This window comes from Cherax quadricarinatus, chromosome 30 (genome assembly GCF_038502225.1).
Source record: "Cherax quadricarinatus isolate ZL_2023a chromosome 30, ASM3850222v1, whole genome shotgun sequence".
NCBI classification, from domain to species: Eukaryota; Metazoa; Arthropoda; class Malacostraca; order Decapoda; family Parastacidae; genus Cherax; species Cherax quadricarinatus.
This window is the reverse complement of record NC_091321.1, coordinates 2,339,705-2,352,072: the sequence shown is the minus strand read 5'-3', so window position 1 is coordinate 2,352,072 and position 12,368 is coordinate 2,339,705. Positions and strand designations below refer to the sequence as shown.

Genomic DNA, 12,368 nt, shown 5'->3' with positions numbered 1-12,368 from the left:
GTGAAGAAGAGCAGAATGTAAGTGAGGTGGAGGTACGTGAGGCATTACGTAGAATGAAAGGGGGTAAAGCAGCTGGAACTGATGGGATCATGACAGAAATGTTAAAAGCAGGGGGGGATATAGTGTTGGAGTGGTTGGTACTTTTGTTTAATAAATGTATGAAAGAGGGGAAGGTACCTAGGGATTGGCGGAGAGCATGTATAATCCCTTTATATAAAGGGAAAGGGGACAAAAGAGATTGTAAAAATTATAGAGGAATAAGTTTACTGAGTATACCAGGAAAAGTATACAGTAGGGTTATAATTGAAAGAATTAGAGGTAAGACAGAATGTAGGATTGCGGATGAGCAGGGAGGCTTCAGAGTGGGTAGGGGAAGTGTAATGTCACCATGGTTGTTTAATATATTTATAGATGGGGTTGTAAAAGAAGTAAATGCTAGGGTGTTCGGGAGAGGGGTGAGATTAAATTATGGGGAATCAAATTCAAAATGGGAATTGATAGTTACTTTTTGCTGATAATACTGTGCTTATGGGAGATTCTAAAGAAAAATTGCAAAGGTTAGTGGATGAGTTTGGGAATGTGTGTAAAGGTAAAAAGTTGAAAGTGAACATAGAAAAGAGTAAGGTGATGAGGGTATCAAATGATTTAGATAAAGAAAAATTGGATATCAAATTGGGGAGGAGGAGTATGGAAGAAGTGAATGTTTTCAGATACTTGGGAGTTGACGTGTCGGTGGATGGATTTATGAAGGATGAGGTTAATCATAGAATTGATGAGGAAAAAAAGGTGAGTGGTGCTTTGAGGTATATGTGGAGTCAAAAAACACTATCTATGGAGGCAAAGAAGGGAATGTATGAAAGTATAGTGGTACCAACACTCTTATATGGATGTGAAGCTTGGGTGGTAAATGCAGCAGCAAGGAGACGGTTGGAGGCAGTGGAGATGTCCTGTCTAAGGGCAATGTGTGGTGTAAATATTATGCAGAAAATTCGGAGTGTGGAAATTAGGAGAAGGTGTGGAGTTAATAAAAGCATTAGTCAGAGGGCAGAAGAGGGGTTGTTGAGGTTGTTTGGTCATTTAGAGAGAATGGATCAAAGTAGAATCACATGGAAAGCATATAAATCTATAGGGGAAGGAAGGAGGGGTAGGGGTCATCCTCGAAAGGGTTGGAGAGAGGGGGTAAAGGAGGTTTTGTGGGCAAGGGGCTTGGACTTCCAGCAAGCGTGCGTGAGCGTGTTAGATAGGAGTGAATGGAGACTAACGATACTTGGGACCTGACGATCTGTTGGAGTGTGAGCAGGGTAATATTTAGTGAAGGGATTCAGGGAAACCGGTTTTTTCATATAGTCAGACTTGAGTCCTGGAAATGGGAAGTACAATGCCTGCACTTTAAAGGAGGGGTTTGGGATATTGGCAGTTTGGAGGGATATTTTGTGTATCTTTATACATATATGCTTCTAAACTGTTGTATTCTGAGCACCTCTGCAAAAACAGTGATAATGTGTGAGTGTGGTGAAAGTGTTGAATGATGATGAAAGTATTTTCTTTTTGGGGATTTTCTTTCTTTTTTGGGTCACCCTGCCTCGGTGGGAGACGGCCGACTTGTTGAAAAAAAAAAAAAAAAACATGTACGTGTAGTGTAACTTAAGTGTAAGTAGGAGTAGCAAGACATACCTGAAATCTTGCATGTTTATGAGACAGAAAAAAAGGACACCAGCAATCCTACCATCATGTAAAACAATTACAGGTTTTCGTTTTACACTCACTTGGCAGGACGGTAGTACCTCCCTGGGCAGCAGGTACTACCGTCTACCAACCTACTACCGATATTATTATTATTCTCCTTCTCCTTCTCCTTCTCCTTCTTCTTCTCCTTCTTCTTCTTCTCCTCCTCCTCCGTCTCCTCTTCCTCCTCCTCCTTCTCTTCCTCCTCCTCCTCTTCCTCCTGCTCCTCTTCCTCCTCCTCTTCTTCCTCCTCCTCTTCCTCCTACTCCTCCTCCTCTTTCTCCTCCTCCTCCTCCTCTTCCTCTTCCTCCTCTTCCTCCTCCTCCTCTTCCTCCTCCTCCTCCTCCTTTTCCTCCTCCTCCTCATTATTATTATTATATACTTCCACATATCCAAAACATTGCTGGGACCTACAAATACTTTGTATATATTCCAAGACAATAGTAAATGACCAAGGCAGGTGTATATGTCCACCTGTCAGTGTGTTTGAGTACACTTTCAGTACATAATACTAGTGTCAGAACAAAGATTGGCTATGAAATGACAAGAACTACTATAAATTGTAATTATCAGAACATAAAAATTATATAAAATATGAAAAATAGAAAAAAGGTATATCGGCAACACTTCTGCAAGCAGCAGGACTGGATGTTGCTGTCACATGAGCATCCAGTGCAACTTCTTGGCCTCATATCTCTAAGTACTGACCCTAATTTTTTTTTTATCCTGTAACACTTAGAACAATGTGCTCTTTATTTTCATTAAAAAAAAAAAAAAGATTTTTTATTTTTCGAGTTATTCGGGGCACTGGGGTACTGAACGTATATGCTTGGACTTTTACGGATTAAGCCATGACCACACTTGTCAAAGGCTTTTTCAAAATCTGTGTATATTACATCTGCATTCTGTTTTTCATCCAGTGCATCCAAGACCATATCACAGTGATCCAGTAGTTGTGTGAGGCAGGAGCGACCTGCTCTGAGCCCATGTTGCCCTGGATTGTGCAGTTTTTGAGAATCCAAGTGGTTTGCAATCATGCTTCTTAGCAGCACTCTTTCAAACATTTTAATGATGTGGGGCATTAGAGCTATTGGTCTATAGTTCTTAGCTAATGTGTAGCTGCCACTTTTATGGAGTGGGGCTATATCTGTTGTTTTTAGTGACTGTGGAATTTCACCCATGTCTAAGCTCCTTCTCCATAGTATGCTTAGGGCACGTGAAAGGGGGTTTCTTGCAGTTCTTAATGAACACAGAGTTCCACGAGTCTGGGCCTGGGGCTGAGTGCATGGGCATGTTGTCAATGGCTTTCTCAAAGTCTATCGGAGTTGGGGTAATGTCGGAAATATGGCATACATTGATGGAGTTTTGAGGCTCATTCATGAAAAATAATTTGGATTGTCAATCTTTAGACTGGTTAGTGGCTTGCTAAACACAGAGCCATACTGGGATTTCAGTATCTCACTCATTTCTTTGTTGTCATCTGTGTAAGTCCCATCTCGTCTGAGCAAGGGCCCGATACTAGATGTGGTATTTGCCTTGTTTTTCGCATATTGAAAAGAAATATAGGTAGTAGGTTGGTAGACAGGAACCGCCCAGGGAGGTACCACCGTCCTGCCAATCGAGTGTAAAATGGAAGCCTGTAATTGTTTTACACGATGGTAGGGTTGCAGGTGTCTTTTTATTCTGTCTCATAAACATGCAAGATTTCAGGTACATCTTGCTACTTCTACTTACACTTAGGTCACACTTCACATACATGTACAAGCATATGTAGACAGCCTGTACTGTCTGCACAGACAGCCTATGCTGTCTGCCAGCTTAGTTCATATTTCACGGCATTTAAGTGCTGCCCTCTGGGCCAGCCCAAAGTGAGTGGGATGCTGGGCCCACACTCTCTCAGTGGCCTAGCAGAGGACACAAGGCCTACTAGCTCTCTCCTTTCATGGGCATGGCCCTACCCGGGCCATGGGCACAACACACAAGCCTGTGTACCCACCACTACATTACAAATAAAGTAAAGAAGCCTCCGAAGATTTATCATTCACCCGCCCCGCTACCAGCTACACCAAATAATTCTTGTTTCACATTGGTGGGAAGCGGTGGTCACAGCAGTTGTGTTTGCCCGGAGAGAGGAAGGAAGGAATGAAGTTGTTCACTTCATCCCCCTACACAACAAGCATCCGTCTCTCAACGAGTTATCCTGATGTTGTGTCTGCACGTTTCAGCATCCAGACACAGGTACAAGCAGGATCTAGCCGAAATTTGCCGAATTTCTTCGAGAATTGTAAGTGGTGTCCCAGTGACCCCATGCTAGAGCGGCCCACGCTATTTCTCAGGTCACGTGTTGAGCATCACTTGTATGTTCTGCTGTTGTTCAGCTCAGCACAGCTATTTCAGCAAGCCAGAGGTGAGTTTTGTGGTGATTTCTGCGTCCAGTGTGAGTTTCTCCACGTGTTTGTGGGAGAGGAGGAAGTGGCAGTCCCTTGCCTCACCCACGCTCGCCCTGCTGTACACTCACACCTCACGAGCCTACCATACACTCACCACTGCCCACTCCCTCTGCTGTGTTTTCTGCTGTTTTTCGTATGAAGTCATTGCCAGTGCTGTGTATCCGAGTGCCCGAGGCCACTCGAAGCCACATGGATCAGCAAGCCATGTGTATCAGCATGCCACGTAGATCACTAAGCCATGTAGATCAGCAAGCCATGTGGATCAGCAAGCCACATAGATCAGCAAGCCATGTGGATCAGCAAGCCACGTGGCTCAGAATGCCACGTAGATCCCGACGCCACGTGGGGTGTGGGCGATGTCACGTGGATCTACAAGCCACGTGGGTTACCAAGCCAGATGTCCCAGGCCTCATGCTGTGGTCTGCTGCCCGCATCACACTGACGTCACCGATGCTGCTGCCTGACTTCATGACGTCACGATGTCTGCCTGACGTCACCTCGAGATGTCTGCTGACATCACAGTGCTGCTGACGTCACCTTGCGACATCACGCCTGACATCACATGATGTCACATCGAGTGTTCTAGTAATTATTTCAGTATTGTCGAGAAGACTGAGAGAAGATATATGTCGTGTGTTAATTAATTCTTCTCAGTCAGTGTTCTCACATGTTAGTGTATGGCTTAGTGTCAATTTTGTGCACAGAAAAGCATCATTTACTAGTTAAGCCATGTTGTACCTCATGTACCGCGGGTGTGTGTAAAGTTTTCCGTGTGTCCAGTGGTCTTGAGCCAGACCCCTGAGTAGCACCACTGTGTTAAGTCACCTGGTGTGACCAGCACGTTTGACAGCTGTTATCAGTCAGCCTGAGCCCGAGCCCCCTTGTACAGAAAGCTCTTATGCTCGTCGCTCATAGATGTTCTGCAGAATCGTACCTGCTATGATTCCCATCGAGATTTGTTTCACTTCACCTCCAGACCTTCAGAGTGCAGTTATATGTAGAGAAACAAGTCAGGGGACGCTTAGACTAACCTCTGCTATAACTCCAACTGCCAAGAGAATGACACTTGTCAAGCTGCAGTTAGCCCTGTCGGCAGGCGCTGTGTCAGCCTCGTGTCACAAGCTTCAGTGAGCAGCCTGCACAAAGATGTCACTTTGACTGTTAGCTCGCTCACTGCAGTCTGGTGTATGATGTTACGACTCCCAGATGTTTCGCCCAGTCGTCTCTGCCACGACTCGCTCCACAACTTACTCCACGCTCGCCGGCAGTGACAGCCCAGCGGCAGTACCAGTTAAGAAGTGTCCTCCTGAGTTGCCTGCCAGAAGTTCTGCCCAGTTGCCGAGTTTTGACGACGCCTCACTCAGGGGCACCAGCAGGTTGTGTCCCAGGTTGAGTGAAACCTGCAGCGACTCCTACGATGTCTGCTTCACCGTCCAAGAGGAGACCGTACCCTGTTACGTCACAGCTCAGCCGTAGCGATGTCTCCTGTGTTGCAGTATCTGTCCAGATGCAGGAAGGCGTGCAGTGATGCCCTTCGATGCCTTTGACCACGATGTTTAGCACACCCCACATGTTTTTTCTACCCTCCCTGTAGGAAGTTTTTTTTTCCTTGTCCATATGTATATTCTTTCTTCTTTCTTTCAACACACCGGCCATATCCCACCAAGGCAGGGTGGCCCAAAAAGAAAACCGAAAGTTTCTCTTTTAAATTTAGTAATTTATATAATTTATGCTGCATTCACAACCCAAGCTTCACACCCATATAAGAGTATTGGTACTACTATACTATCATACATTCCCTTCTTTGCCTCCATAGATAACGTTTTTTGACTCCACATATACCTCAACGCACCACTCACCTTTTTTCCTTCATCAATTCTATGATTAACCTCATCCTTCATAAATCCATCCGCCGACACGTCAACTCCCAAGTATCTGAAAACATTCACTTCTTCCATACTCCTCCTCCCCAATTTGATATCCAATTTTTCTTGATCTAAATCATTTGATACCCTCATCACCTTACCCTTTTCTATGTTCACTTTCAACTTTCTACCTTTACACACATTCCCAAACTCAACCACTAACCTTTGCAATTTTTCTTTAGAATCCCCCATAAGCACAGTATCATCAACAAAAAGTAACTGTGTCACTTCCCATTTTGTATTTGATTCCCCATAATTTAATATGCATGTACAAGTATATATATATACAAACCCCTCTGGGATTTCTTCTATTTTCTTACTAGTTCTTCTTGTTTATTTCCTCTCATCTCCATGGTAAAGTGGTACAGAATTCTTCCTCTGTAAGCTATGCCTGTTGTAAAAGGCAACTAAAATGTCAGGACCAAGGGTCTAATAACCCCTTCTGTATATATCATCAAATTTAAAAGGAGAAACTTTCATTTTCCCTTTTGTGCACATCCTAACAAGACCAATTTTAAACACAAAAAACCTAATAATGTTTAAACAAATCTGAAGAAATCCTAACAGGTTTAAGTAAAACATTATTTTTGGGGGGAGAGAGAAATTGAAAGCACATCCCCAAAGCACGTAGGTGATAGAATCTATGTAAAAATTTGATTTTGAGGACAAAGTGTATTCCTCGCTCTATGACTGGTTGACTTATGGATGATAATTTACAGATACGTTTTCTAATTTGTCAGATAATTCTCTATTCACCATGTTTAAAAAGTCATCATGTGAACTCGAGTACAAAAAAAACGAAAGAAAAAAAAGTAGCATAAAACATTAAGAATCAATTATGCAACTTCTCTACTGTAAATTACATAATGTTAAAATGTTTCTAAATAAAACAATATTAACAAAACTCATTTTAAATGATGCATGAGAAATAAATTTTCTAATAGAAGTAAATTCAGATAAAAATTATGTAGAACATACTTATCTGAGGAACAAATTATAGCACCAAACACTCTCTGTGTGAGAGCTACAAGGTTCCTTCTGTTTTCTTCCACATCCTCGGTGGGATCAAGCCTTGCTGGATCAACCTCATAGGAGTGAACACAATCATCAATCAGTGGCCGTATCAATGGCTCTAAAAGATTATGCAGATAAGAAGCCCCGTAGATCTAGAAAGTAAGAGTAAACAATTTCCATTGGGAATAAACATAATATACAGTGGTACCTCGAGTCTCAAACAGCTCCCAACTCGAACAATTATGTAAGTGTATTTTTGTAAGTGCTTTTGTAAGTGTACTTTTGGGGGTCTGAAATGGACTAATCTAATTTACATTATTCCTCAAGGGAACAAATTCGTTCGGTAATGGCACTCGAACAGCCTTCTGGAATGAATTAAGTTCATAACTCGAGGTACCACTGTATTAAAATTACAGGGTATCACTTGATTCAATATTTCAATTTTGTAATGTATGATTAAATACCACAACTACTGTACATAATTCAATACACATTAAAAGAGAAAAAGGAAGAAAAGGGAAGAGAAGGGACTACTCATCTGAATACCATACAATGTTTTCACTTTTCATGTTAAAAAAGTGAAATAATCAAAGGAGTATTATGGCTTGGAAGTGCATTGCCAATTATAACACAGGTGTCTGTGAGGAAATAGTTTCCAACCTCTAAATGCCTGAGTAACGAATGATTATCAGGAACCCATTACAGTTGTAAATAGGTGACATATTATGAAGAATATTATGAAGAATGGAGATGAATGGTTTTTGGGACCTGACAAGCTGCTGGAGTGTGAGCAGGGTAATATTTTGTGAAGGGATTCAGGGAAACCAGTTAGCCGGACTTGAGATCTAGAGGTGGGAAGTAAAATGACTGCACTTTGAAGGTGGTGTTTGGGATATTGGCCATTTGGAGTGACAACTAACCTGTAATATCTGAGTACCTCTACAAAGACAATGATTGTGTGTGAATGATGGTGAAAGTGTTTTTCTTTCTTTCTTGGGTAACCCTGCGTCAGTGGGAGATGGACGATGTGTTGAAAAAAAAATTAACATTACATAATCTCTATAGAGCAGGTACACACCATTAAGCACTATCCATCTGGCACACAACAATACACAATGTTCACTTAGTACACACCTATAAATACTGTTCACCTGGTACATACCAGTAAAACACACTTAACTGTTCATCTGCTAAATGCTTTGTCTGGTATATTTAAAACTGTTTTCTTTATTAACACACTGACCATTTCCCACCAAGGCAGGGTGACCCCAAAAAAAGAAGAAACACTTTCATCTTCATTCACTCCATCACTGTCTTGCCAGAGGTGCACTTACACTACAGTTAACAAATTGCAACATCAACACCCCTCCCTCAGAGCACAGGCACTATACTTCTCACCTCCAGGACTCAAGTCCGGTTTGCCAATTTCCCTGAATCCCTTCATAAATGTTACCCTGCTCACACACTAACAGCACATCAAGTCATAAAAACTATTCATAACCACTCGCTCCAATCTAACACACTCACGCATGCCTACTGGAAGTCCAAGCCCCTCGCACACAAAACTTCCTTTACCCCCCCCCCTCCAACCTTTCCTAAGCCAACTCCTACCCTGCCTTCCCTCTACTACAGATTGATATGCTCTCTAAGTCATTCTATTTTGTTTAATCCTCTCTAAATGTCTTAACCAACTCAACAACTCTCCTCAGCACACTGGATAATACTTTTAGTAACCCAGCACCTCCTCCTAATTTCCAAACTATAGAGTCTATGCATTATATTCACACTGGACACTGCCCTCAGAGGCAACATCTCCACTGCCTCCAGCCTTCTCCTTGCTGCAACATTCACCACCCATGCTTCACACCCATATAAAAGCATTGGTATAATTATACTCTCACACATTCCCCTCTTTGCTTCCATGGATAACGTTCTTTGTCTCCACAGACTCCTCAATGCACTACTCCCCTTTTTACTTTCATCAATTCTATGGTTCACCTCATCTTTCATAGACCCATCTACTGACAAGCCACTCCCAAATATTGGAATACATTTACTTCTTCCATACTCTCTCCTTCCAATCTGATATCCAATCTATCATTACCTAATTTTTTTTGTTATTCCTCATCACCTTACTCATTCCAATACAGTGGATCCTCATTTTTTGTAAGGCTCAAAAGTTGTAATTTTGGGAAATCATAACTTTTTTTCGTCAAAACACTGACTCGCGAATCGTCGTTTGACTCACAAATAGTCGTTTGTCTTGGACGCGTACGCACAGCCCCGAGCTGTCTCACACTCCATTCCTAGCCAGTGTGCCACTGTTTACCAATGAGTGACCATCCCCTCACGTGTTCATACGAAATATTTCATAATATGTACATGTATTCCATTCATTTTAGTGCTTACAACTGCTAAATAAGCTACCAAGGCTCCAAAGAAAGCTCCTTGTCCAATGCCTGTGGTAAAGGTGAAAAATACGATTGAATTCAAGAAAAACATCATTGAACAATATGAAAATGGCGTACGTGTGGCAGAACTGGCCAGGATGTATAAGAAACCCGTACAACCATAGCTTCCATTGTGGCTAAGAAAAAGGAAATCAAGGAAGCTGTTGTTGCAGAGGGGTTAAATATGCTGGCAAAAATGACATCGCCAGTACTCAAAGATGTTGAGAAATTACTGTTGGTGCGGATCAACAAGAAACAATTAGCAGAAGATACATGTAGTCTTATGCAGTCACTTATTTGTGAAAAGCCTAGGCAGTTGCATGACGATCTCATAAAGAAATTGCCTGCAGCAAGTACTAATATTTGTGAATTTAAGGCCACCAAAGGTTGGTTTGAGAGATTTAAGAACCGTAGTGGCATACACAGTGTGACAAGGCATGGTGAGGCTGCCAGTTCTGACAAAAATGCAGCTACAAAATTCCTAAGTGAATTCAAGGAGTACATACAGACTGAACAATTACAACCCCAACAGGTGTTCAATTGTGACAAAATAGGCCTCTTTTGGAAGAAAATGCCAGAGGGCCTATATTACTCAGGAGGAAAAGGCACTGCCAGGACACAAACCTACGAAAGACAGGCTAACTCTCATGTTTTGTAGTAATGCTAGTAGTTATTTCAAAGTGAAGCCGTTACTCGTGTGCCATTCTGAAAATCCCAGTGTTCAAGAAAAACAATGTCATGAAGATTAAACTGTGTGTGTTTTGGAAAACTAATAATAAGGCATGGGTCATGAGGGAAAGTTTCCTTGATTGGTTCCACGAAGTGTTTGGGCCCAGTGTGAAGAATTACCTCCTGGAAAATAAATTGGAACTCAAGTGCCTCCTGCTAATAGACAATGCACCTGCTCATCCTCCAAACTTGGATGACCTAATTCTGGAGGAGTTTGGGGTCGTCACAGTGAAGTTCTTGCCCCCTAATACCACACCTCTCCTCCAGCCCATAGACCAGCAGATCATTTCAAACTTTAAAAAACTCTACACCAAAGCAATGTTTCAAAGGTGCTTTACTGTGACCACAGACAGTCAGTTGACTCTAAGACAGTTTTTGGAAAGATCACTTCAGTATCCTTCATTGCATAAGCCTTACAGGTAAGGCTTGTGAGGGAGTGACTACCAGGACTTTGAACTCTTGCTTGGAGAAAAATATGGCCAGATTGTGTCCACAAGAGGGATTTTGAAGGGTTCGGGGCTGACCTTGAGGAGCCTATGGCAGTTGTGGAATCTATTGTGGCATTGGGGAATTCCATTGGGTTGGATGTGAATTTGGAGGATGTGGAAGAGTTGGTGGAGGACCACAACGAAGAGCTAACCACTGACGAGCTGCAAGAGCTTCAGCTGGAACAGCAAGAGACCGCAGCTCAGAATACTGCTTCAGAGGAGGAGGAAGAGAGATGGAAGAAGGTGTCTTCTTCAGAAATTAAGAATTGAAGATGAATGGTTCAGAGAACCAACACATTGATAAATTAACCCTTAAACGGTCCAAACGTATATATACGTTCACACGCGTAGCGCCCCAAACGTATATATACGTTTTCTTTGTCATTCATTCAACATTGCCACAATAAGCCTGAGTCACCTACACACGAGAGAATGGGTGTGCGCACTCACTGTGTGCCATATTAAAATAATTGGGGATGCCTGGGTACCATATGCTCTTTTTTCCTTTAAAAAAAAAAAGTTTTTTTTTTTCTCTCAAAAAATTTCGGGCGCTATGCGAGTGAACGTATAGATACGTTTGGACCGTTTAAGGGTTAAGGAGATTTTTGAAATGTGGAGTAGGATGGAAAGATTTGTGGAGAAACATCACCCTGACAAAGCTGTTGCAAGCCATGTTGGCAACATGTACAGTGACTAAGTCTTGGGCCATTTTAGGGAGGTTATAACCCTTTCAGGGTTTCGGCCGCACTAGTACGGCTTACACCCCAGGGTTTTTGACGTACTAGTACGCCTAAATTCTAGCGTCCTCAAATCTAGCGAGAGAAACCTGGTAGGCCTACATATGAAATAATGGGTCTATGTGGTCAGTGTGACCAGTATAAAAAAAATCCTGCAGCACACAGTGCGTAATGAGAAAAAAAAAACTTTGATCGTGTTTTTGGATAAAAACAGCGACTTTGCACTGCATTTTCGTATAGTATTTATGGTTGCATTCTAGTTTTCCTGGTCACAATTTATAGAATGGAAGACGTATTACAGAAATTGAGATGATTTTGACTGGTTTTACAATGAAAAGTACCTTGAAATTGAGCTCGAAGTAGCAGAAATGTTCGATTTTTACCAAAGTTCAAAAGTAAACAAATCATGCTAAGCATCCAATACACGTCAACTGGTGAGTCTAATATTCTTTCACAAGTGCGCTGATATTATTTATACCATTTCTACACTAATGCAGTAGTCTGCCTAACAGTAAATCTTCTATATTTTGTAAGAATAAAAATTCAAAGTGGAAAGCCAAAGAAACATAAAAGGGGCCTGGGGATGTGACTAACGAACAGAGAACTTGTTATTTTAGTGCCAGGAATGTCTTTCTTGTTTATTCTGGACCCTATTCGGAAACTGGCATCTTTTGAAGTTTGTGTGAAATTGGCAAAATTGCTAAATTCTGACCACCTTATTGGATAGTTGAAATTGGTAAATGGGTGGTTTCTTGTACTCATTCGATAGAAAAAATGGAGTTCTAGCGAAATAGTTATATTTGTCGACTAGTACACTGGAACTAGCTGAAAATAGAGCTCATAGTGGGCA

The 12,368-nt window shown here is 41.9% G+C and overlaps 1 protein-coding gene across 10 annotated transcripts in view; it reads right to left on the bottom strand.

Annotated features, from left to right (window-relative positions):
• Nf1 (neurofibromin 1) overlaps positions 1-12,368 on the bottom strand; it is a 644,633-nt gene that overhangs the window by 374,196 nt on the left and 258,069 nt on the right. For all 10 annotated transcript variants that reach the window (XR_011392599.1, XM_053781766.2, XM_053781772.2 and 7 more), the window contains one exon: positions 7,079-7,266. Coding sequence is in view for 9 of the 10 variants with exons in the window: in XM_053781766.2 (XP_053637741.1) it covers positions 7,079-7,266 (188 nt within the window). In the remaining variant the exon portion in view is untranslated. The remainder of the gene's footprint in view (positions 1-7,078; positions 7,267-12,368) is intronic.